We start from the raw sequence: 26,955 nt of genomic DNA, 5'->3' as shown, positions 1-26,955 counted from the left end.
TATTTGACCCCTTGCTGATTTTGCAGGTTTGCCCACTTACAAAGAATGCAAAAATCTACAATTTTAATCATATGTACATTCTAACAGTGAAAGACAGAATCCCAAAGAAAATTCCAGAAAATCACATCATATGAATTTATTAAAATTGATAACCATCTGATGAGGAAAAACAAGTATTTGACCCCCTGGACAAACAGCATGTTAATATTTTGTAGAAAAGCCATTATTGGCCAGCACAGATGTCAAACGGTTTTTATAGTTGGTGACAAGGTTTGTGCACATTTCGGCAGGGATGTTGGCCCACTCCTCCCTGCAGACAGCCTCCAAATCATTCAGGTTCGAGGTTGTCGCCTGGCAACTCGAATTTTAAGCTCCCTCCAAAGATTTTCAATCGATTCAGGTCTGGAGACTGGCTAGGCCACTCCAGAACCTTGATGTGCTTCTTCTTCAGCCACTCTTTTGTTGCTTTGGCGGTGTGCTTAGGGTCGTTGTCGTGCTGAAACACCCATCCTCGACCCATCTTCAGCTCTCTCACTGAGGGAAGGAGATGTCGGTCCAGAATTCCACGATACATGGCCCCGTCCATCCTCCCCTCAATACGATGGAGTTGTCCCGTCCCCTTGGCTGAAAAGCACCCCCAAAGCGTGATGTTGCCACCACCATGCTTGACGGTGGGGATGGTGTTCTTTGGGTTGTACTCGGTGTTCTTTGCCCTCCAAACACGACGAGTTGAGTTGAGGCCAAAAAGTTCTATTTTGGTCTCATCTGACCACATCACCTCCTTCCAGGCTTCTTCTGAGTCGTCCAGGTGGTGAATGGCGAACTTCATGCGGGCCTGTACATGTTTCTTCTTGAGCAGGGGGACCTTGCGTGCGCTGCAGGATTTCAATCCATGACGGCGTAGTGTGTTACCAACCGTTTCTTTTGTAACTGTGGTCCCAGCTGCCTTCAGTTGATTCATCAGTTCCCCCCTTGTGGTTTTGGGATGATTCCTCACCGTTCGCATGATCATGGACACCCTACGAGGCAAGATCTTGTGTGGAGGCCCAGACCAAGGGAGGTTGGCGGTGGTGTGGTGCTTCTTCCATTTCCTGATAACTGCACCGACAGTTGATCTTTTCTCTCCAAGTTGCTTTCCGATTCTCTTGTAGCCCATCCCAGCCTTGTGCAGATCAACAATCTTGTCCCTGATGTCCGTAGAAAGCTCTTTGGTCTTGCCCATGGTGGTGATGTTGGATGCTGGTTGTTTGGGTGTTGACAGGTGTCTTTTATACAGGTAACGAGGTGAGGCAGGTGTATTTCATGTAGACAATTGGTTCGGATTGGGGCTGTGTCTTAAAGAAAGACTAACTGGCTTGTAGGAGCCAGAATACTTGCTGTTTGTCCAGGGGGTCAAATACTTGTTTTTCCTCATCAGATGGTTATCAATTTTAATAAATTCATATGATGTGATTTTCTGGAATTTTCTTTGGGATTCTGTCTTTCACTGTTAGAATGTACATATGATTAAAATTGTAGATTTTTGCATTCTTTGTAAGTGGGCAAACCTGCAAAATCAGCAAGGGGTCAAATACTTATTTCCCCCACTGTATATATATATATATATATATATATATATGTATGTGTGTGTGTCTATCTATCTATCTATCTATATATATATATATATATATCTATATATATATATATCTATATCTCAATAATTATGTACCCACCTTACCTAATGCTTTAGTTGATGTGGTGTTCATGCATGAGGTCATGTCAATTCCTGATGATTCATAAGATATAAAGGAATGAAGTAATGCACAAATGAATTAATTCATACATGAATTCATAATTCATGTACCCTTACCGTAAAGTGTTACCTTAACTTTAGTTCAAGCCTGTGGCAGCAGTTCCAAATAATTCGTTTAGTGCCATGCAATCAAAAATACCTTTTCACAAAGTTTTTCACAAGTTCAGTGGGTGCATTTTCCAAAAGAATGCTTTAATTCTGTAAAATAAATTTGGTCCCACACAAAACTCACTCAATGATAGATATATAGGCTACATACGAAGAAAATTCATGAATATTAACTGAGATACCCCATTATGTTGTGAGCAGTAGGCCTACGTGTGCTGTTGGCAAAATTGTGTCTAATCTGTCTGTGTCTATGTCTGACCTGGGCTGGCACATTAAAAAGCATGTGCGTGCACAAGCACTACGGTCACGCGCAAAGTGTCCCGTTTTTTAGTTCCAGGAAATCTGGTCACCCTACACAAACCGCTAATTAGCTTATGACGCTAGTTGTTGGGGCACGGATAAAGTAAAAAGAAATCGCTATTTCTACACCACTAACAAGGCTTTAAATAGCACCACACTTCCACGGCAACATAATGTGGGTCCCTACATGTAAACCGAAGCATTGACAACTTTGTAAGTGTACAGACATTTTATTAAAAACATAGTTTATAAAGACTGTACCGTTCATGTATACAGGCAGGCGCCATCTTGTCATGATCAGTCGAACGACGAACGCTGTGTAACCAGTAACCTAGCTCAAGCACGGCGTTCGTCGTGGAAGAGAGCATACAGGAGACAGTGGAAGAGAGCACACAGGAGGCAGTGGAAGAGAGCACACAGGAGGCAGTGGAAGACAGCACACAGGAGACAGTGGAAGAGAGCACACAGGAGGCAGTGGAAGAGAGCACACAGGAGACAGTGGAAGACAGCACACAGGAGACAGTGGAAGAGAACACACAGGAGGCAGTGGAAGAGAGCACACAGGAGACAGTGGAAGAGAACACACAGGAGGCAGTGGAAGAGAGCACACAGGAGACATTGGAAGAGAACACACAGGAGACAAGAACATTTCTCTTTGTTTCATGAAATAAACAGGAGACAGTGGAAGACAGCACACAGGAGACAGTGGAAGAGACATTGGAAGACAGCACACAGGAGACAGTGGAAGAGAGCACACAGGAGACAGTGGAAGAGAGCACACAGGAGACAGTGGAAGAGAGCACACAGGAGGCAGTGGAAGAGAGCACACAGGAGGCACACAGGAGACAGTGGAAGAGAGCACACAGGAGGCAGTGGAAGAGAGCACACAGGAGGCAGTGGAAGAGAGCACACAGGAGACAGTGGAAGAGACATTGGAAGAGAGCACACAGGAGACAGTAGAAGAGAGCACACAGGAGACAGTGGAAGAGAGCACACAGGAGGCAGTGGAAGAGAGCACACAGGAGGCAGTGGAAGAGAGCACACAGGAGACAGTGGAAGAGAGCACACAGGAGACAGTGGAAGAGAGCACACAGGAGACAGTGGAAGAGAGCACACAGGAGACAGTGGAAGAGAGCACACAGGAGACCGTGGAAGAGAGCACACAGGAGACAGTGGAAGAGACATTGGAAGAGAGCACACAGGAGACAGTGGAAGAGAGCACACAGGAGACAGTGGAAGAGAGCACACAGGAGACAGTGGAAGAGAGCACACAGGAGACAGTGGAAGAGAGCACACAGGAGACAGTGGAAGAGGGCACACAGGAGACAGAGGGTAGGGGGGCCACTGCGGCAAATATTGGGATGGCTCATCCGCTAACGCATGTAATCTCACTCCAAACAGTTCTGGGATATTTTAGGTCCCCAGAACTATTTTTAAAACTTGAACGTTCCTTCAGCCCAGTGTCTGTTTACACTGTGGGCTAAAACATGAGGATTAGGCAAATTAGTCCACTGATGTGTAAAGCAACATGACAGGATGAGGGCTGCTGGTGGTCGCAGGGATAAACACACTATGCAGCCTGCAAGTTCAGTGTGTCCGCCCGTTTCATCTAAAAAACACTTGAGATGTTGTCTTACTGTGCTTTAGAGCAGGGGTTCCCAACATTTTTTCCTTGGTATCCCCTACTTATGTCTAAGAAAAGCTGAGCCCCTAATTTTTTGAATGAGTTGGGAAGCCGACAGCAAAGCCTAAATTTACTTTTATTTCATGAAAGAAAGAGAAATGTTCTTGGTCTACAGTCAGAATGTGGGCTACAGTCAAACATTCTGATGAGTCACAGAAAAGCCTGTATTTGAGTATCAGGTAAAAGGTGGCAGGATATTTATTGTATTTTAATTTTATTTTAGAAGTTATCTGTCTGTAGTTATGGCTGACTCTGGGGCAGGATCATCACAAGAAAAAAGGAAATTAACAAACAAAAACTAAAGGCTAAAAGGTAGAGTGACAGACGATGGGCGAAAACCCAAATCAACCTTTGTTGTCGGGCTTTCAACAGATGGAGACAACTATGGGGTTGTAAATGATTCAAAATAGACCCTGAATTGGCCCTCTTCCACCTAGACAGGTATGTAATATGTCTATTTCATTCATGAAATAACTTTACAAGGCGAGACGTGGTTGTATGTTAGTAGCCTACGTAAAATTACGTCCCTCTTCCATTCAGCGCCCAGTTTGTATTTCTTTTCAGTCCGTGGTTGTTTTAGTCTACTATTTTTTTTGAAAAAAGAAAGAAAAGAAAATGTCCCCATAACATAAATCTAGACCCTGGTCCAGGTGGTCGTCAAAACGCAGCAAGTTCCTTAGAAGGTTCCTAGTTCCGGGGAAAAGTTCCTGCTGTCAAAACCCAGCTATAGTTTAATTAACCTTTTATTAATACAAATAATCTCATTGCTGCTTGTAGCATTCTCCAGAACCAAATTGTACCCCAAAATTACAGAAGGACCCCAAACCACCTAATATGCAACTCCACTGTATAGCCTACTACTGATTTACAGTGTACTATGTACAATGTCATCAGAGGAAGACATTGTACTACTACATTTACCTGACAGAGAACGTTGCAGATTCAGAATGTAATCACAAAATATCAAAATTAAGCGCAGAGAAAGAGAGACAGAGGGGGCGGAAAGAAAAGGTGGAAGCCATAGATATTTTGTCTGGCTTTTGTAGGGCTGGGCACCGAACGTCGATACTTTTATGGCACTGAAAAAAACTGATCATATTGAGTATCGAAAAATAATTTTTCTTTCGGTGCCAAATTTCTGTTCCAAAAGCGTCTGAGCGCGTAAGCGCGAGCTTATCTGTCCTCTCTGCATATTGACACAGAGCGGAGCTCCAATTGAGACACACACACACACACACACACACACACTCACGCACAGAGAGTAAACTAAGTCGCTCTGCAGTTTTGTTGAAGTCACAGAGAGTCACGGCAAAAAAGTGGTTTCAAGTGTGGTTACAGTTTTTCAAAACAGACAGCGTTTGCTGATATATGATATTAATGGCGAGCCGAAGCGGTCGCGGTGCTGTTGTTTTACACTTCCTCTGAGACAAGCAGACAGGCTGAGGTTGTAAGGCAAGGCAACTTTATTTCTACAGCACCTTTCAGCACCAAGGCAATTAAAGTACATTCCTTTATTGTTAAAGGTTTGTGTCATTATGCAGTTTGCACTAAAAAGTATTTGTTGTTTACATTCTTTTGCATTTTAGTTAGTTCAATATTAGCCTGTACACAATGTCATTTGTTTATTTATTTTTTATAATATAGTATGTTGTGGCAAAAAGGTTCCTCTTTTTTTGTTAATTTTGGCCAAGTTCGGATTGATCCCATCCTGAGTATCTGACTGGCACACCCCTATCCAAAAGCACAACCAGTTTTATTAATGTTACTCTGAGTGAGCAGTGTTAACCAGAACGGTTTTGATTCACAATTAAGGTGGAAAATAAAAGTTTTGTGTTTAGTGGATTTTTGTTGATGTTGAAATGGATTTTAAAATGTATTAAAGTATTGTTAAACAAAATGTATAAGTTGTCGCAATATGTACAGATATATGCTTCATTGTGGTTTAATCCTGCCATACATATTGGTAAAACGTCAGTGTATTGGAGGCAGTGGCGTTGGTAATTGTTCAGAAAATTATATTAGAATGTGGAAAGTATGTAAGGGAAGCAAGAGGGAATTTCACACAATATAAGATCATGCATAGATATTATCATACCCCTGTGAGATTACATAGAATGAAACAGTAAAACAGAGGTAGGAACTTTTCTTCACTGTGTATGGGAATGTGCATTAGTGAGTCAATTTTGGGTCAAAGTTGTGGACTTCCAGAGTAACTGGTCAGGTTCAGTGATTCCTCTGACTCCTGCCGTATGTTTACTAGGGGACAGATCACAAATACCGAATATATCCAAAAGAACTTTTTCTGTCATTATGATGGGCTTGGTCACTGCTTCTAGAGTTATTTTAAGACACTGGAAAACTACTTTATCTCCTAATCTGAAAGACTGGACTAATGCAATGGTGGAGACGGCATCTTATGAATCTATGCTTCACAAACTGTCGGCTAACAAGGAGGATGGGATGACCTCTTGGGATCTTTTTTGGACCTACACAAGGGCTAATGAAAACTCAACCTAAGAAAGCAGAGACTAAATACAGCATAGCGTCTTCGTCTTCTGTAGACTGGATTTCCCCCTTATATTTCTTACTTTATTTTTTGAGTTTTATTTTTCCTTCGTTGACATGTCATATGTTTATGCCAAGATTCTGAAATGTATGACCAACCCTGTACTTATATACTCTTATATACTTTGCTATTAAGAATTCAATAAAAATTTAAATGAGAGAAAAAAAAAAGTATCGTTAAGGAAACTGCATCGAAACTGAGGTATCGAAATTGCCACCGGATCAAACGATTTTGAACGATGCCCAGCCCTAGGCTTTTGTTTGATATTTAGTGTTGGCAAATGGCTTTTTATTTAGTTTCCTCTTAGCAAAATGCTCTGTGTATTTAAGCTGGGCTTTTATTGTGAAGGGTAGACACAGAAAAGCCAGTTATGGTATCGCCTTTTTTTTTTTTTCAACCTTTTTTGTTGGGTTGTTGCGATGTTTCTGCCGCTTGTTCTCCAGGAAAGTAAAGACAAGTTTGCTTGGTATACCCAGCAATCATGTAACGTTGGAAGCAGCAAAAAGTGAACCGCAGTCAAAGTTGGTAAACCGCCGTGCTATTCTACCCAAAATATTTTAAACCAGTTATCAGGCAACCAGTTAAAATAATTGAATGCAGCCCTAGAACACAGCAAACAAACAAAAGGAAATGTTGAAAGCTTTATATTTATAATTACTGATATTGAATTAAACACTTCTGTCATGAAAGAATGCGGGGTGGTGCCACAGGATGTAAAGTACCACTTACCATGCCAGCAGAGATCAGGGGAGCTTATGTCCATTTTTCTATAAATCTGAAGGGAGTGATATAAGCTCTGTGTTTTCAATTATATAACTTTGAAACTTACTAACTTGAAATTATCGAAGACTCCCTCCATATTTTTTTCTGACAGGTTTGACTCTGGCTGGTGACCTTTGTTTAATGTCCTACTCATCTCTCTCTCTCTCTCTCTCTCTCTCTCTCTCTCTCTCTCTCTCTCTCTCTCTCTCTCGCTTCCCCCCTCCCTCCATGTTTCCTTACTGTCGCTACCTAATAAAGGGATAATACCCCGGATAAAAATCTTTTTTCAGGCTTTACTCTGAAGAGTGTTCTGTGTCCCTCAGGCCCAGACGCGAATGCAAGAGTCCTCTCAGAAGGTGGATTTGTTACGCCTCTCCCTGGAGAGACGTTTAAGTGAGCTGCCTCAGGACCATCCCAAGCATGGTGCCATTAAGAAGGAACTAATGTTGGGAACCTCGCCTTCCTATGGGCTACTGAAGAAGCAATCCAACACTCCGTCCTCTTCTTCCTTCTTGTTCAAACCTGCCAGTCTAACAGGTTGCTACTAATATATTTCAATATATATTCATTCAATTTCTTATAACTTGGTGGTGGAAGGTAACAAAGTGCATTTACTTTCAAGTACTTAAATACTGTACTTGAGTTACAATTTACAATTTTATATTACTTTATACTGTTAAAGGTTCAACCAGTGGTTCCCAGACATTTTGGGGTTGTGACAAAGATGCAGCCTGTGGATTAAGCCCCTTCTCTTGTTTCAGATGTTAAAGCAGTTCCAACACAGAGACCGTTCTCCTTTAAACTTCTCGGCTTCATTTAAATAACTTTTCAGAGTGAAATTAGCCAGTATTTTACACAAAAAAATCTTAAGTTTAGAGAAAAGTAAAAAACTGAAAACAGATTGGTGTATAATAGCTTTGTGTTCTTTGTCCTTCTCCCATTAACGTGTAACAGAGTGTTTTTACATTGTTACAGTACTTTTACATATGTACGCGATCTCAGTACCTCTTCCACCACTGAATAACTTCCCATCCAACCTCCACTGTTTTGTGATCTCTAGAACATTTACATTTTGTTCATCAAGTAAACTAATTCCCATTAAGTTTTCCATTAAAGTTAAAATAGTGTTTTCTCAAACCTGAATTGATAACTGAATTGCCTTTCCTTAGGTCGGTTGGAGGTATGTTTAATGGGCTGCCAAGAACTGATGGAATCCGTTCCAGGCCGTGGTCATGTGACCAGTGTGTCACCCAGCCCTGTAAGCATCTCAGACGGAAAGTCTGTGAAGGTGAAAACCGGCCTATCAGGACGCAGTGCTAATGGCAAGGCGACCAAGGCTGAGGACCTCTCATGTAAGTCAACACTCCAACTAAAACTTTTTTGGTTGGCTAATTTACTTCCCTTTATTTAAATCATGCAGCTATGTATTCAGTGTAATTTGTCTGCTTCTTAGCCTATTCATGGTTTGTGTTTGTTGAGTTTCTTGCAGAGAATTAGAAAATAATTCTCGAGAATTAGAAATACAATACGATACGATATAACTTTATTGTCAGCCAGTGCTGAAATTCTTTTTGCATCCCTGGGTAGCTCGTATAAAAAAAAGAGGACATAGACATACATACAGACAGAAATGTGGCCTAAACCACTGGTTCCCAATCTTTTTTCCTTGGCGCCCCACCCCCCTACTCATGTCTAAGAAAAGCTGACACCCGTTAGGACGTTTCATACAGACTTTTGTATACATTATATATTCTAGTGTATTATGATAATAAACATGTGCACTTTTTTTTTTTTTTTTTTTTTACCTCAACCTCAAACCAGATAAAGACTTGCCGCCGTGATCTTTGCTGCCCCCCCTGGGGGTGCCCGGACCCCAGGTTGGGAACCACTGGCCTAAACTACTGTTATTAATGCATTAACCCTGAACTTTATAATACATTTCATTGATGGAAAACGGAAACTGAGATAATGCAGTATTTATATCTCGAACCACAAATGACAGATATAGAAAATAAAAAAGATCAGTAACACTGTCCTTTGCAGTCTTAGCTTTGACTCATGTTTTGTAGCATCTCATCATTACAATATTGCATTTATACCCCAAAATACACCCCAAAAACATGAAGAAGAAGTTGAGTAGTTTTAGGATTAGTGTCCACAGAACTTTCTCTCAGGCTACATACAACCCCTGAAAGTTCTACCCATCAGAAGTTTAGGGCAGTGCCTAAGTGACCTCAGAGCCAAAACACGGTGAAAAAAGGTCCAGATGGATAACGCAGCTGCTCCTGAAGCTTAAAGAGTAACTACCGTTTTTCAACCTGGACCCTATTTTTCTGTGTTATTGTGTAAGTGACTGATAGGAACAACAATCTTTGAAATTGGTCCAGTATTAAGTGTGAACGCTGTAACCGGCAACCAGACCGGGCTGCAATGTAACCCTAATGGGCAAATGTGCATCGTCAATTTGGTCCACGAAAACTGTTTTATTTTGCCACTGAAAGGCTTAGATTATTATTCTGTGTCGGACAACATTATGAAAAGGATCCATACAGATATAGGCTTTTTTAAAACCTCTAAGACCTTTCTGTTTAACCAGAAACATTTAAAAAAAACAATACTTTTAGCGTGTATAGAGCCAACATATTTTCACATGTAAAAAGGTAAACTATGTGTTTATTTCAACCAAAACTAGAGGTGTGATGGTTGGAAAAGTGGAAAGACAACCCAAAACTTTCAATGAAGTGTATGTAGTGTTTATTTACATGGAGCCTGGTGGGTTTAGCGAACGCAATTTCGCATTTGAAAAAAAAAAAAAGGATCTTACTCTTTAATAGAAAGGTCGACCTCCTTATAAATCTTTTCCATAATTTTGACAGTGGCAAAAAAAGCACTTTTGCGAAGGTACAAGCTGCACATTTGCCCTATTAACTTACACTGTAGCTTGTTTTGTTGCTGCTGACTTCAGCGATCTCACTTAATACTGGACCAATGTCAAAGATTGTTGTTCCCATCAGTCACTTAGACACAAAAACATAGGAACGTAGAGTCCAGGTTGAAAAAAACATTAGTTACCCTTTAAAGCTGCGGTCGCACATAAGTGAATGCGTGAGTGAGTAATCATTGCCTGCCGAAGCGATAACAGCTGGTTAGACTCGCCAACAATAAGTCTCTTCCCTCTTGGCTAACTTAATAAAAACTACAGCCAAATGGGGTCAACCACACACATTTGCTATTGGTTGAGGCTGCGATTTCCTCAGTTTCCCGGAAGCGAACGTTTTCTCTCGTCCCTTCCCTTGCACAGAATGGAAGTAAATTAGAGGTGAATAATTGCTGATGTTAATTTAGCGTACTGTATGTTTGACTGCACCTTATTTTATGGCATTGTATGGATGCCCCACCATGACAAAAAACAATATTTGCTGTTTTTCTTGTTTTTTTTAAAGATCCTTTTCACTTCATATTTTTGTCATTATGACATATTTTCTTGTTATTAGTAGATAGTTGTTGTTATAACAACATATGTCTTCTATCTTGCATAATCACAAAACCAACCTTACAAACTCTTCTTATTATAGCATAATTTGGTACCAGACTCCATTAAAAATACTTGCATAATAATGGACTCATTGTCAAAGATTGTTTTTCCCATCACTTAGTTGGACACAAAAACACACGGTAAAAAGCAATCAATATCCGAGACAAGCTTTGTGTTTTTAAAGGAAATGCGTAAATATGCAGAAACAAATGGCGCTCTGACCACCGTTTCACAAGGCCTTTTAAAACATTTGACAGCCTGAAAAATATTATTTCTGCGTTCAGAATTTTCCATGCTTTGAATGGGAGCTGACATTGTATTTTTCTCTATTTAAAATATCCACACAAACTGTTACAAACTTTATTGGTCTTTAGTTGTTAGTGCTTGTATCAGTTTGTATCTCTGTGTTTGTGTCCACTCTCAGCGGAGATAAGTGCTGTGCTGAAGGTGGACAACAGGATAGTGGGGCGCACACACTGGAGACAGCTGGGCAAAGAGGCCTGGGGCCAGAGCTTCAGCATTGAACTGGAACGGGTCAGTGGCTTTCACTTCAACAAGCAGCTAGAACACTAACCTGTTTTTAGTATGACATAAAACATAATTTTTTACCGAGTTACTGTCTATTAACTGTGATAAAGCAGTGTTACAATAAATTCATTTCTGAAGAGCATTTAAACTGAAGGAAAGTGTTGATCAAATATCCCTCTCTCCAGGCATATGTTTCTAATGACACTTTATGTACTGTATTTGATGTTATTACAGACAAAGGGTAACATCTTGTTGTCTGGAGAGAATTTAAGAATAAAAGACTAATTTTAGTTATCAATCTGAGCCTGTCAGTGGCAAAAAAAAAAAGCACTTTTAGTGGACAAAAATTGACGATGCACCTATTGCCCTACTATTTCCATTTACAGTGTTCTCGCTCAATACTGGACCAATTTCAAAGATTTTTGTTCACATTATGCCTACCATACACTAGAAGACTATAAAAAGACTAAAGGCTGATACCATCTCACATCTATAGACATCCGTCTTACATCTAAAGTCAATCTCATCATAGTGTCCATGACGTCATAATGTCACTGAGTTTTAAGTCAACAAGATTGTGCAAAGACTGGGCATCTTGCAGGGTCACAATTTGCAAGATTTTGATATAACTTCGAAATCAAGACTTAAAACATGCGATAATATCAAACGCGTTTGATTTTTTTTTTTAACGTCAAGACGGGCAAAAGGCTAACTTAAGACGGCTTGAGACGATGGAAGCCCACCCCAACTTTAGCAAGACTCTCATGATTTCATTCTGATATTGGAAATTTGTCTGCGACTGTGGAATCGCTTGAAAATTTGAATCTCAATCTATCCTAATGGTGAACATCTGTTAACAGCCTGAGAACAATAACAGAGCCCTGACATCTTGTCCCTCAGTAAGTCATAATGGCCAATTATGTCTTTGATACTCTGTCAACCTCCTACTCTCTCATAATAATCCCACTGCTAATCCTCTGACATTTGCTCTAATCTGGTTTGACCACTGCACGCTCAGCATACCTGCTTAATACTTGGGTTTTAGTATTGCATTGAACATCCCAGCTCTCATTCTCAATTGTAAAGCAGAAGTCACTAATTTCACACATACAGGTCAGTTTACTAGTCATTGGGAGTACTACACAACCTGATTTAAAGATGAATTTTTTTTACTTACGGTTTTTCCAAAACAGTAAGAGTATATCATTTTTGCGTCAATGAAGAGATCCTGCAACATAAATTAGTTGGCAGTGAGTTAAATGCCATCAACTGTCTGTTACCTCATTGTTGAATTCAAAAGTTAAAGTCATGCTGCTCCACCAAATGTAAAAATCCAGTCTTTTGAAAAGAAAAACAAAAAGAATTAATTAAATAAGTTTATAAACATCTATGAATATTGATCTAGTCCAGGGAGCTGGAAATTGCTGTGTATTGGAGAGACTGGCGAGCCTTAAGTGGGGTGAAGTTCCTGCGGCTGGAGGATTTCTTGGATAACCACCGACATGGCATGTGTCTCCAGCTGGAACCTCAGGGCATCCTCTTCATTGAGGTTTTGACTTTCATATTTTGCATGTAGTTTATTTCCTCCTGTAACATCATCATGTCTTTCTAACCAACTACACATAAAATATATATATATATATAATTTTTTAAAACACCTTATATATGTTAGATATTCGTGAGATACAAGCTCTCTTAACTCTTTCAGTCTAAAGAAACAACTCTGTTAAATGCAACAATCCTATAAACAAAAGCAAAATAGCCCTCATTAACACATTTTTTAGGCACACTGGCAGTTATTGCTCACTGCTGTGGGTGTGTGCTCTGTGATAACGAAAATCTGTTGCCCTGGAGCGGCACTGTTCTGACGCTCAGGGTGTTTGCTGTCCTAACATAAATTGGGTGTGCTACTGGGTTAGCTACTAATATTATTATTGATACACAATAAAAATGAAAAGTTCTAATCCTTTATAAAAATGTTTTTATTTTCATTTCTAGGTTACATTTATCAATCCTGTCATTGAGCGGCGTTCCAAACTCCAGAGGCAGAGGAGAATTTTCCCTAAAGAAAAAGGTAGTAACATTCATTTATATTGCATTGCATCGGTTATTTCTTCAGATGTTATTTATTTATTTGTTGATCGATAATGAATCGAAATCAGTGGTGATACCCAGCGCTAATTACCAACCAATCAATTTCATCATCAATAAAATGGCTCTAAGCCAGGGGTGGCAACATTTTTAATTGTGGGCCATAGACCGAAAAAATAGTAGTCACAGGCCAAACAAAAGTAAATGTGTACTTTTCAACCAGTTAGACTGCAAGTGTTTCTAGGCCAGAAAACCCCATGTGCCATAGACAATTCATTTTCTATCAAAATAACACAGTAATTACAATATTAGTGACATACAAAAAAATAATAACAAAATAAACAACCCTAACCCAGCAATAGTAAATATACAAAAGAGAAGTTTCCTTCTTAGAAAAAGCAACCTTTTTATTGCCTAAGTTGCATAATAGAACAGGGATAGATGCTAATATTTTTAAGCACTGACCGCATTGGCCACCAAGCCCCTTATTCTGTTGGCAAAAGAACATTTTGGGTGGCTCAAATGTAAATCTTTCTCACATGCATATCAAGTAGCCATGAGGATTCACTGCTCCAGTGGGGAGGGCCTGGTTTGTCTCTGGCAGCAGCTAAGTTTACAAGAATTTGTCAAAATTTCAAGATTCATAGCAAACTAATAAAAGATTAGACTACAAAATGACCGCTTAAAGCTTGTTTGTAAAACATCGCTATTTGCGAGTAGTATTGATGTTCCGATACCGATACCAGTATCGGTATCGGCTCCGATACTGCCTGAAAATCTACATTAAAGTAGTTTATTTATGTTCTTTTTCCGTTATAACTGACTGTCAAACTGGAGAATAAAAGAAAGTTCTGGGGCATTCATTGTTTGTTTGTTCATGTTTCACAAAGAGTTTAACCTGAGCCAGACTGACAACAAAAATAGAAATCACATCGCACCCGTACAGGAATAGTAGTATACAGCTGTTAAAACATAATGAAATATATGACACTCTGGTATCGGATTGGTACTCTGTATCGGCCAATACGTAAGTTCAGGTATCGGAATCGGTATCGGGAAGCAAAAAGTGGTATCGGGCCTAATCCTAAAATTTTACTAATCCTCTGTAATGTGAGATAGGCTCTAGGGGCCCTGGTGTGCTGCAACCCCACTGTAGTCCAAGCTGGATCCATTATCAAATCAAAATTGTTCCCTAGAACAATATGGTGGTTCCCTACAGCTTGTAATTTCTATTCAAAAATTGAATTGAATTATTCCAAATCTATAAAAAAATGCCTGATCGTCTACATTATGTGCATATATGTTATCCAGAATTGGTTCTTGCCCTTGTATTTCAGCCAGAACTATAACAACTATTCCAGAATTATCCTTAATTTGTTTAATTAATTTAAATTGCAGGTGCTTGCTAATCAGTGTAATGATCCCTCTACTCCTGCTAGACCCCACACTGTGGAACACATATCCTACCCATCCTCCACACAATTTTTCAGATTCCACAGTTGACATACAGCATGCGTTTCTTGCAAAAATATCTCATCATGTTTTTTTTAAGACTTGACATAACCTTCCTCCTCTTGATGAATCCAGGTAGAGGAACGTATAGAGCTCTAGTTAGACGATATAACTATATAATAAATATTAAAGCCATCTTCTGAGCACAAATTCATAGTGGTGATGACTTAACACAGCTAAATCCCTAATACTCACAGGCCAGTCCATGTGCACCTGAACCTGAACAATGCACAGTCCAACTCCCTTTTAAAGTTAGTCTTTTCTGTCCGTAATCCGTTCTCACTACACATGCTCCGTCTCCTGTGCACTGCTACCGAAAGAAAAAAATTTGCTAACCAGAGTCCTACGAAAGGAAATATGTCCAAGTAGGGTCCCAGCCTGTGCCCTATATTAGCAGATCCCACGTTGCACTGACAAATCCCTCCATATTTTCTATGAATGCCATTGCCTTTCGGGGGTTGTCTAATGTCTTAACTCCATCCTTGGCGTCTATTTTAAGTTTGGCAGGATACAGGATTCTGAATCTCACCTCTCTTATGAAGCTTTTTCTTACACTCCTTGAACCTGTAACGCCTCATCTGTGCGGCGAGGAAAAGCATTATGTTGTTGCTCTGCCAATTCAGCTTGCCCTTGCTTCCTGCCACCCACAACACCAGGTCCCTGTCCGCAGTACACACACTGCATAGCAGTACACTATACGGCCATTTTAAAGCGAAGGTTGGCCCGTGTGCCATAGTTTGACCACACCTAGTCTAAGTCATTTAACATTCAAAAATAAATGATAAAGATTATATACATTATAACTTAGATAATCAATTTCTGTTTCCAAGAAGCATAATTTGACAATTTGTAGATTGTGGTGGTTGCTTATTTATTATGTGCAAAGGTAACTTGAATACATTTTAATAATTGCTTGTAAAATTGATTGTAATTAAAACAAAAAAAGATGACTCAGACACAGATATTTTTCCTTTTCTCATTACTTGCATATTATAGTATTTTAGTATATAGCTCAGATTTTATCTGGTTTTTTTGTTGTTGTTTTTTTCTTCCCTTATCTCCTCCTAGGGAAGGACTTCCTGCGTGCTGCCCAGATGAACATGAACTTTGCCACTTGGGGCCGTTTGATGATGAGCATCCTGCCTCCCTGCAGCTCCATGGAGCCCATGAGCCCTCCATTAGCAATCCATAACACTGGCTCCCCATCATCCATCACTTCTCCTGCACGGTACGGCTCTGTGGTGTGTTAGACACTGTGATTAAGCTTTTCCTGGTGACATAAGGCTGTTTTTCCACCAGCTCATAATTTACAATATGAGAATACGTTACAGATGCATCATTGCATTTCAAGTGTTGCATGCGGTAACTTAGCCTACTTTACTTTACTTCCTTTCTTAAGTAGGAAAAATAAAGTAGGCCAAAACAAACAAGGACTGAAAAGGAATAAAATCCAGGCGCCAAATAGAAGGGGGACGTTATTTAATGTATGCTACTGACTAAAACCACATCACGCATTGTAAAGTTACTTTATGAATATAGTAGACATATTACATACCTGAGGGCCAATTCGGGTGGGTTTTGAATCATTTACAATCCCGTAATTGTCTCCATCTGTTGAAAGCCCGTCCATCACTTTCCCTTTTAGTTTTTAGTTGTTCTTTGTTTAATTTCCTTTTTTTCTGTGATGGCTCCGCCCCAGTATCAGCCATAACTTCAACAGATAATTTCTAAAATAAAATTAAAATACAATTAGGCCTATATAAAGAAATATCCTACTATCTTTTACCTGGCTGGATACTGTAACACAGGCTTTTGCGGTGTTACACCAAAATATGTGACCCGTCAGAATGTGTTACTATAGAGCCAATATACAGCATAAGTTCTCTGAGAATCGTTTTTGTATCCAAGCAAAATTGGTATTGCTACTGAAATGTCCCTAACCTAATTGATATCTAATTTAACATAACAAACAAGGCAAATTCCTTGTAAGTGATACTTAGTGGCAATAGATCCTTTTCTGATTCTAAAAAAATATATCATCATATCAATAAGTCATTGTCAATACCCAGCCCTATTTGTTCAATAAAAATATGTGAGGCTATGAAGATGAGCTTTATTAAAGGATAATATTTGTTCTCTGAGCTCCATTGTTGTCCAAAAACTATTAAATCTCATCAATGAGCCAGACCGTTGCACTGGGTGACATGTTCCTTCATCATCATGAACATGTACACTAGTTTATTTTGACTCAATCCCACAGACACCGTCCTGCTGCCCACAAAATACTCATACTAAAGCAGCAGATATGGATTAATTTGCCACCGAAAATAGTCCCCAAAAAGCACTTTCCCTGCTTTTTAAAAGATTTACAGTACATCTTAAATCCTATTAAAGGCTAGAGCATATTGTTTTCCATCAATTGCGATACAGAAATCATAAAAATCAGTATATCTATAAAATAAGAAAATTAGAAAGTGGATATAACATTCACTCTAATGTGATACAACAATGGTTCTAGGAGTGAAAACATACGAGGAGAATTTAAAACCATGGTTTAGGAGGTGCTAGCTGCTGGAGGAAAACTTAAAATGCAAAACCCCAGAAGGGCTTTTAGTATGTATTTCTTATTTTGTTTGTTTGTACCAATACTTGTTTTGGGGATAGTTTCTTCATAAAGAAATGAGTAGGTCACATGGCCACAATATAAAATACAGGTCTGCACCTGTATTTTATATTGTGGCCATGTGTAAGTGTTTTTGAGACAGTAACTTTAGTTTGAATGTATTTGGAGATACTGCTCAAAGAAATTTAGAAATCAACCATACACCAGCACAGTCATCAGACAGCACTAAAACAAGAATAGTGGCAGTAAAATAGCTTTTCCTGTTGGTTTTTCAGAGATCCTGCTGTGGTTGGTCTAAATTTTAATGAAGAACAACCTGGCAGATCTCCAAATTGCACAAGAAAGAACACTAAAGACTCTCCACTAATGGTAAGTAAGTCAGATGGTCTGTCTCAAATGTTTGAACAGTGAGAGCAGTTATACAAAAATGAATACCCGTAAAACAAGGGGGTAATGGTAAAATATTGACTTTGTATAATATTAAAACTGAGGTAATAATCTAGAGCAGTGGTTTTGTTCCATTCCTATGTTTCAATTTGTCTCCAATTTTTTTTAATTTTCCTCGTTTGAGTGATTCAAATGTCTGTTTATCTCTATCGTCTAAAAAACCAGTGTCCTGGTGAGAACAGGAGCCCAAATCCCAAGCGAAATCCCTCGATTTATCCACCCCCACAGTAAGTCATACAGAGTAGGAACGTGGAAAAACTGTATTTTTGTTTCTGACATGCTTTTTAATCTTTAATATATTTTCTTTATAAACTAAAACTGCCTAAAATATACATTTACCTTTCTAACTTTGGTAAACTTCACAATTCACATTTAAGTTAACCAGAAGACACTGTAAACATTTTACATGCTGTATATATTAAATTCATACACTGTGAAATATCTCCACTGTGCAGCTAAAAGGAAGGCTTCCTCTCAGTAGCACATGTGAGTTACAACATGGGACTTACAGATAGAAAGTAGTTTTTTGTACATTTTCCCTGGTGTAAAAAAAACTTAATAATAATAAAAATAATACATCACAGTGTAGCTGGTCAGCAATTTTGAAGTTAGAAAAGTTTCCTCTTCGCTAAGCTGGATGCCATTTTAAAGAATGCAGATTTAATAGTACTCTTTGATTCATGTTTTAAGTGCAGAAGACAACACAAAAACTATTAGAAAATGATAATGGGTAAGGAATTCTTCAGTTGCAAAATATTTGTGCACTTTTGACTCTCATGTAGCAGGGACGCAGGACTTCAGATGGAAGACTTCAACTGCATTTCAGTTCTGGGAAGAGGTCACTTTGGTAAGGTACGCATCTACTGTAACTTGTTCTACCCGTAAAAATGTCAATAGTAGCATTTTGACCAGAAAAATGAAGGTTAAAAGGGTGTCCTACTGACTTGGAGGTTGACCATGCTATCACATCTTCCCCAGTCCAAGGTTCTCTAGGAACCTTTGTTGCATGTTATCACCCAATCTCTCTCTTGCCTCATTTCCTGTAGCACCTGTCTGTACTCTTTAATAAAGACAAATGTTTTTAGATATGAATGTTAATATGCATCAAACTTTCTCCTGTACCAAAGGTGCTGCTAGCAGAGTATAAGAAGTCAGGCAAACTGTATGCCATCAAAGCCCTGAAGAAAGGAGACATTGTGACACGCGACGAAGTTGACAGGTAAGCTATCCTACAACTACTTAATACATATTTAGAACACGGGTTAGGGTTAGGAGATGTTCTGCTAAAAGTGGACAGTGCAGGATGTGATGCACACGGAAATCGGTTTAAATCTGTGGTTTGTAGTCCATTAGTTTTTGTGGTTCTTTGCCATTGGTTGAGGCTGCAATTCCGGCGGTCAGAGTTCACCAGAGTTGAAGTTGAAATGCTAGTGAACATCAGGCGAATATTTGCCAATGTTAATTTTGCGCTTGAGTGACCATGCCCTTATAGTGTCAAATTTTCTTTCTACTACTCTGCCATATTCCTAATGGAAAGCATGTAAATATGTGACTGCACCAGGGGCCCATAACACAGAAAGCAGGATCAAGTTAGTCTGCCTCTCTTTGGGTAACCTTGTTTTACTGAGCCTAAGTAATCAGTGATCCTGGATAACTGGTATCATGACGTTGATAATCAAGTAGCTCTGTTAACTCTGCCAATCCAGCTAGCATTGTGTTCATGTGAAAGACGCAGAGTTGTCAGAACCATGAATGAAAAAAGGGAAGATTAAATAAACTACAATTTAAACTTAAGCTACAAAGAGAACATTATGGTCCTAAATATAGGATAGAATAGGATAACAGGAAATCAAAATAGTAAAAAAAATTATATTGATGAAATAAACACACAAGGGAATACAAAAGAAACTTGCTTTTCTCTAACAAAAATATTGGGAAGTTGGTGGCAAAGCATCAAGCAACAAATTGCTTTCTTATTCTTAAAGTATTCAAAATGCCTAATTATTACAAAGGCCCAGCATTTTCATTATTAACCAGTTCTTAACAATTAAAGGTGTTTTGTCATAAAATTATTACAAATATGCTGAACATAAAGTTTATAATACAGCATTTATGCTGGGTAGAGTTAGGCATGTTTGAAAAATGCTTTTGAGTTAAATATGACAAATGTCTTTGTGTGTTTGTGTTCAGCCTCATGTGTGAAAAGCGGATCTTTGAAGTGATCAACACATCACAGCATCCTTTCTTGGTGAACTTGTACGGCTGCTTCCAGACTGCAGACCACGTGTGCTTTGTGATGGCCTACTCCCCCGGAGGAGACCTCATGACACACATTCACACCAGCATCTTCACTGAGAAACAGGCCTGGTTAGCACACATCACTCTGTAAAGTCCACCGACAAAAATACAGGATGTTGCTATTATATCCATCCCTTTCTCTCTGTTTTAAGGTTTTATTCTTCATGTGTGCTGCTCGGCCTGGAGTTCCTACACCAAAACAAAATAGTTTACAGGTGAGTCCTTCTCAAACTGCTTTCAAAACAGTATTACTTCATTCCTTGATGAATGTTGGGAGCATGTTGCATAATTTGATTTGTGTCAGGGATCTGAAGCTGGATAATCTGCTAATGGATGCAGATGGTTTTGTCAGAATAGCAGACTTTGGCTTGTGCAAAGAAGGTAAGATCGTTGTCGTTTTTCAAACTCTTATGTGATGAAAATGTTTTACCTACAGTACATGGCAATAAGTCTACAGTGATTTCCATATCATAGTTGGTACAGAAGTGTTCATCTCATGATAGGATTTTGTATGTGCAGGCTTAAAAAGTGAGCACCTATTGTTGTGATGGTATAGTAACTTTAAGTATAAGTAACTTTTTTAAATAGTTTAGTAGACTATAGTATGTGTCGAAATATGAGTGTGTGTAATCACTGTTTAATTTGTCTGTAGTGATATCTAAGTAAGGCTGTACTGTGTGTAGGCATGGGCCACGGGGATCGCACCTCAACATTCTGCGGCACACCAGAATTTCTGGCCCCAGAGGTGCTGACAGACAACAACTACACCCGCAGTGTGGACTGGTGGGGGCTGGGGGTGCTCATCTATGAGATGCTGGTGGGGGAGGTCAGTATAAACATAACCAGTAATTACCAACCTGAACAAGGCAAATGCTAGGTAGGCAACTGCTCAGGGGAGCATGAGGTGAGCTATTTAAATTAGCTGTATACATATACATACACTGGGGCGGCATCGGAAGGTTGGTGGTTCGATCCTTGGCCCTGCAGTCCCATGTCGAAGTGTCCTTGGGCAAGACACTGAACCCCGAGTTGCCCCCGATGCTGCGCATCGGAGTGTAAATGTGTGTGACTGATTATCTGATGAGCAGGTGGCACCTTGTACGGCAGCCTCGGCCACAGTGTATGAATGTGTGTGAATGGTGAATGGTTCCTGTACAATGTTAAAGCACTTTGAGTAGTCGTTGAGACTAGAAAAAGCGCTATATAAGAACAGTCCATTTACATTTACATTTACTTCGTCCACAGCAATCCTCTCCAATTAGTACCAAAACATCCCAGTTAGATAGTAAATGCGGTAAACATTTTATTTGTTAATTCTTTACAAACATTCACAGAAAGAAACCAAGCAGATCTGTCTTGTTGCCAAAATTTCTTCAAAACTTGCCATTTTCAGGGTGTAGCTTGCTAGCTCGAAGTTTCTTGTTGTTTCCCGAAGATGAGGGACAGGCAATTCTCTTGGAAATGTACTTCCGTTGATGCAGATTAGTGTCCATGTGAAGTCCAACATTCACTCTCTTTTAGCTCTGTTTTCAACCAACTCCTGAGGGAAAATGAGTCTCTTTAGCTGCTAAATGCTTCACTATGTTCACCAGCTAGTCTCTAATGGTATCTGCCTGCTGCTGAGCAGGTATTGTACTCAGCCCCATTTTGTAGAAGGTCCCTGTGTCAAAATCGAGTTACTGTATGTATTCCAAATATGTTATGTCCCAATAGAAATCAGGGAGTAACCATTGGTGTTTAATGGCTGAAGGAAGGATTGGAGATGCTTGTCGATGGTACCGGGGACAATAACACGACAATTGAAAATGAATGGCAAAGTTGTATGGTAAAGTGCTTATTGCTTATATAAGCAAAAGGTTCACAAGATGTTGAGGAGGATGGGACCTGGAGGTTTTGATAAAAACATTTAATTAATTTAACAAAACTAGGCCTAGCTCACCTCTAACTCTTTAAACCAAAAGTTTGCTGCCAGGCACAACAAATGAAAAGAAGAGGAAGTTGCAGAGTTGCCTCCTTTATCCAGGGAGCTTAGTGAACACAGGTGTGGTCACTCAAGCAATCACCAGCCAACTTGGAGAAGAGAGGGAGGAGGCACACACAGCAAAAATACAAAACCATATTTAACCCCCCATAAATACACAGGGGCTGCATCTCATAACCCTTAAAGCCCTCAGGCCCTGACTTATAACTATACGAGGGTGCAATAAACTGAGCAGTAAGCCGTGCAGTAATTCCATTAAGCCGCGTAGTAAGCTGCATAATAAATCAAACATTAAGCTGAACAAAATAATCTGCGCAATAAACTGTGTGATAAATTGCACTATAGCCTAGTAGTAACGAACAACAAGTGCATAATAAGCCTTGTAATGGCTGATCTCCTGTGACGAGGTCTCCCACCTTTTCATAAAGCTGGTGAAGACCCTCATCCAGTAGAGGTTCCGAGGACAGGGATATCCACCTCCTTGGCTAAAAGTAGCCTGTCTAGTGTGAGGGCAGTGAGGGCTAAGGATCCTCAGTCATCTCAATGATTGGCTAATTGATGGTCCTTGGATGTACAATGCAGCTATCATGTGGATCTGCTCCTGGAGCGCATTCAGAGCCTGGGCCTGCAAAAATGGCGAGCTCCAGCCTTCCCAGGTATCAACTTTCCTGTGCATGGTTCTGGATTCCAGGAGGGCGACGTGCCCCATGTCCTAAGGCTCAGTCCTCAGCTCAGCTCAGGCTGGTGCCTGGCCCCTGACAGTGACCGCATCCTAGCTTTGGGCTTGCCTGGGCCTGTGGTGAGGACAACACAGGAGGCCCAGGCCCCTTTACAGAACCTAGGGCTGGCTACTTGTAAAGTACAGCCATTGGGAGGGTGCTTGCCACATGGTGTAAGTTAACCAGGTGGATCCCTACTCTGCGACAGCAGTGGGACCTCCTGTCGTTTTTCCTGGAGGCAGAAAAGTCGGTTGTGACCTTGTAAGGAATTTTGGCAGTGGTAAAAGGCAGTGTGTGTTTGTGCTTCCACACTGCATGAGCATGACTGTTCCCTGGTTTCTCAGAGGCTGGCACTCAACCCTTGGTGTTGCTACCTTGTGCGCCTTGTGGTGGGAAGCCTCCCATTAGCTGAATGCTAGGAGGTAGTTATTGCACTCATAGGCACTGAGGGCTAAGGATCCTCGGTCATCTCAATGATTGGCTAATTGATGGGCCTCGGAGGAACAATGCAGCTGTCATGTGGATCTGCTCCTGGAGTGCATTCAGAGTCTGAACAAATGAAAAGTAAATGTTTGGGCCTCAATGTGTTTCTTGGGTTGATCTTACATCTTGCAATCTCCTCCCGGCAGCCCCTCTGCCTTTCAGGCTTGGCCTTTGCAACTTGCTGGGCCTTGACCTGGTTTATGGTTTCATAGTGTTCTTTTTCCAACAGTTGGTTGTAACTTGTTTTTAAACTATCTGGGCTTGGGCAGCAACGGGGTGTCTTAAAGAGTTCCCTGTACATATGGAATATATAACGGTGGAGAGATAGAGAAACGCAGCAAAAATTCGTAACAAATGCCTTTTTAATATTTCCATTTATACTCTGCTTACACGGTAATCAAATTATTTCAACCTATCTGGTTGAGCTAGCTCATTTTGGGTTAATCCAGACCTGGTGAAGTGCCATACTATTTGTAGGCTTGCACGATACAGACCACAACAGCTTATCACTGGAAATTGATTGAATTTTGTCCATCTCTTGGAATTGCAAAGGGACCTCTTTGAGGTCAGTATGGACAGAATGAACAGGTACAGCGAAAAACTATGTCCATGTATATGTGCGCATGTGATTATTGTTTTAAGACAGACTTGAAAAATGGGAAACTATATGCAGGAAGTACAACAAAGTTTGTTAAGATCTGTAGACACCTTACAAATATTTATCCAATGTTTAGCTCAAAAGCAAACACACATTAACTCAGGTGATCTACCTGTATTATAATATAACCACAGGTGGAACAGAATCTGTTTTAAGCTTCTGCTGCTCTTTGTTGTCTTTCAGTCTCCTTTCCCAGGTGATGATGAGGAAGAGGTGTTTGACAGCATCGTCAACGATGATGTGCGCTACCCTCGCTTTCTTTCTCCTGAGTCGGTGTCCCTCATTCAAAAGGTTGGCTTCCCATCAAATGGATTTTACTACATGAGTTTCTACTGATCTTGTTAGACAAATGCCTCAGTCTGAATGATCTGAGGGTTGTGTGTCCCTCTTCTGTGTGTACTGACTCACCTCACTTTCTCTCACTGTGTTTTAGCTGCTGCAGAAAACCCCTGAGATGAGACTAGGAGCAGGAGAGGAAGACGCCTCGGAGATCAAAAGACACAAATTCTTTCAGGTCATTATCCAGCCAGGCACTGCTATTCATCTTGCTCTTCACTTCTTCATTACAAAACAAGTCTCTGACAGACTGTTCTTTAGAGCTTTAACTCAGGACAAATACAGTAACTGTACTTCAGCTTCAAAAGAGAAATATTTTCTTTAGTTCTTTATCTCATGCATTTATTTATTTTTTACGTCAGAGCTCCGTTTGCCTCTTTGGTAGTAAAGTTCTACTGCCCCCTTAGACATTTCTTAAACATTCACATTTTCACAATACAGCTTATTTGAAGTAACAACAAACTAGAGTCAGTAGAATATCAACTTTTGGAAACCTATAGGCATCGAACAGTTGTGTGCTGCAACATTAGAATGACTGGGATATTCACATCAGTTGTGTACTAACTTTATTAGACAAGTTTGAGAGTAAGAATGTATTTTGTCTTCATGTAACATTTCCCACTTCATTGAGATATTCATGTGCCATTTGTGTACTATATTGCTGACGACTTTTGGGGCCCTATCTTGCAAAGCCTGACATAAGTGTCTTTGCTAGTTTAAGACCGACCCAGTTGTCAATTTCCCGTCCACCGCCCGCATTTAAATAGCAAATGCATCTGCGCCCATCTGTGCGCCCATGGGTGTGCTGGTCTTACAGGGAGGTGTGTTCAGGTGAATTCTTGGCGTATTGCTATCTTTAGGCGGCAGAAAGTGATCGCGTCATTGACCAACAAAAACCTGGTCTAAAGTCAATAACGCAGCATTTCATTGTTATTTTAACAGCAAATTAGTAAAATGCGCCTAGGCTGATGCACAGCGCGCGCACACTATGCTTGTTACACACACAGCACACAAACATGCAAAAGATTACGAATAAAATATTACGGTGCAAATCAGCCATCATAATAGCAATGCTCCAAGGTCCAAACGCGCCTGGCTTTTAAAGGGAATGGGAGATAACACTCTGATTGGTTTATTGCATGTTACGCCCAAAACACACCTATGATTAATTAAGACACTACGTACAACCCTTTAGAACCAGGCGCCTGACGCACAGACCTTTTTTGCTGCCGTCAAACTAGCAAAGTGGATTTGGACACGCCCTAAACGCACCTGCGCCAGGTGCTTCACGCCGTGCGCTTAAATTGTTAAAATAGGGACCTTGAAGTTACTGTGGTGTGGAAGTGAGGAAAAATGTTATGAGAAAAATATTGAACCACCAGGAACCTAGTGGAAGGGTCCTTTTTAGGAGGTCTATATATGTGTGTGTGTGTGTGTGTGTGTGTGTGTGTGTGTGTGTGTGTGTGTGTGTGTGTGTGTGTGTGTGTGTGTGTGTGTGTGTGTGTGTGTGTGTGTGTGTGTGTGTGTGTGTGTGCATAAATTGTAGAAACAGACAGGACTACATTTCACTGTAATTTCATGTAATATCACATGACAAATAAATTGATTGCTTGTCTGTAAACAGGGAATGGACTGGGGCGCCCTCCTGGCCAAAAAGATGAAGCCTCCCTTCCTGCCAGTCGTCAGAGCGCTAAAGGACGTCAGTAACTTCGACGAAGAGTTCACTCGCCTCAAGCCAGTCCTTACCCTCCCACGAACACCGTGCGTCCTCACTGCCGAGCAACAAGAAATCTTTGCTGACTTTGACTTTTCTTTCATGAGTTGACCAAAGGGACTCCCCCCTCTGTGCTGCCACGTCATTGTGAAAGGCAGCTCCTGTTTATAACTACTTTTATTTGCCATAAAGCTCTTCTAAATCAACAGAAGCTGAGAAACCAGTCCTGCCTTTTTCATGTCCACACAGTTCCAGGTTCACATCATCTCTATGCACACTAAGTCCTTCAGATACCAGTGAAGTGCAACAGGCTGCAGCTGATTTTGCTGGACAATTGACAAATGTTGACACTTGCTAGGTCTGTATCATGATAGCTCGAGCTGTTCAGCCATTCAAAAGGCTGAAGGCTTTTGGGTTTACGTTATGAAATGTTACGAGGGCTATATTTTTACAAGTGGACATTGTTCGAGCCGTCTCTATCCAAAGTACTAAACTGTAAATATTTGTGATATTAAAGAAAAGTGACTCTGAAGGCCAAAGCATTACATTATTACAGTACAGCAAAGTACCTTCTGCAATTTCGTATTACCATTATACGTCCATCTGTCTTATGTTATTGGGATATAATATACTGATAATAGAGAAATTGTTCATTTGTTCTTTCATATGTTTCTCAGTCAATACAATTGTATTTGTTATTTTAAAATACTATCATGAAGATTATGCTTATATAGAACAAACCAGTCTATATGTAAAGTGTAAACTACATGAAGGAAATAATGAATAAATGTATATCTGCTGGACTTTTAATGACAAGG

General features: G+C 40.1%; 1 protein-coding gene across 5 annotated transcripts in view; it reads left to right on the top strand.

The window, feature by feature from the left end:
* Positions 1-26,945, top strand: part of pkn3 (protein kinase N3) — a 57,483-nt gene extending 30,538 nt beyond the window's left edge. For 4 of the 5 annotated variants that reach the window (XM_028602457.1, XM_028602455.1, XM_028602458.1 and 1 more), the window contains 17 exons: positions 7,536-7,749; positions 8,382-8,564; positions 11,172-11,281; positions 12,681-12,824; positions 13,274-13,349; positions 15,947-16,106; positions 17,777-17,870; positions 18,114-18,175; positions 18,731-18,800; positions 19,076-19,167; positions 20,139-20,315; positions 20,399-20,461; positions 20,551-20,627; positions 20,930-21,072; positions 24,271-24,378; positions 24,521-24,601; positions 26,048-26,945. In XM_028602457.1, the coding sequence (XP_028458258.1) occupies positions 7,536-7,749; positions 8,382-8,564; positions 11,172-11,281; positions 12,681-12,824; positions 13,274-13,349; positions 15,947-16,106; positions 17,777-17,870; positions 18,114-18,175; positions 18,731-18,800; positions 19,076-19,167; positions 20,139-20,315; positions 20,399-20,461; positions 20,551-20,627; positions 20,930-21,072; positions 24,271-24,378; positions 24,521-24,601; positions 26,048-26,248 (2,055 nt within the window). In that variant the 3' untranslated portion in view covers positions 26,249-26,945. The remainder of the gene's footprint in view (positions 1-7,535; positions 7,750-8,381; positions 8,565-11,171; positions 11,282-12,680; positions 12,825-13,273; positions 13,350-15,946; positions 16,107-17,776; positions 17,871-18,113; positions 18,176-18,730; positions 18,801-19,075; positions 19,168-20,138; positions 20,316-20,398; positions 20,462-20,550; positions 20,628-20,929; positions 21,073-24,270; positions 24,379-24,520; positions 24,602-26,047) is intronic. The other variant, XM_028602456.1, reaches the window with a different exon arrangement.
* The last annotated feature ends 10 nt before the right edge of the window (positions 26,946-26,955 follow it).

The sequence above is a fragment of the Perca flavescens genome, chromosome 16, assembly GCF_004354835.1.
Source record: "Perca flavescens isolate YP-PL-M2 chromosome 16, PFLA_1.0, whole genome shotgun sequence".
NCBI lineage: Eukaryota > Metazoa > Chordata > Actinopteri > Perciformes > Percidae > Perca > Perca flavescens.
The sequence above is the reverse complement of the archived record's forward strand: the minus strand, read 5'-3'. Positions and strand labels throughout refer to the sequence as shown.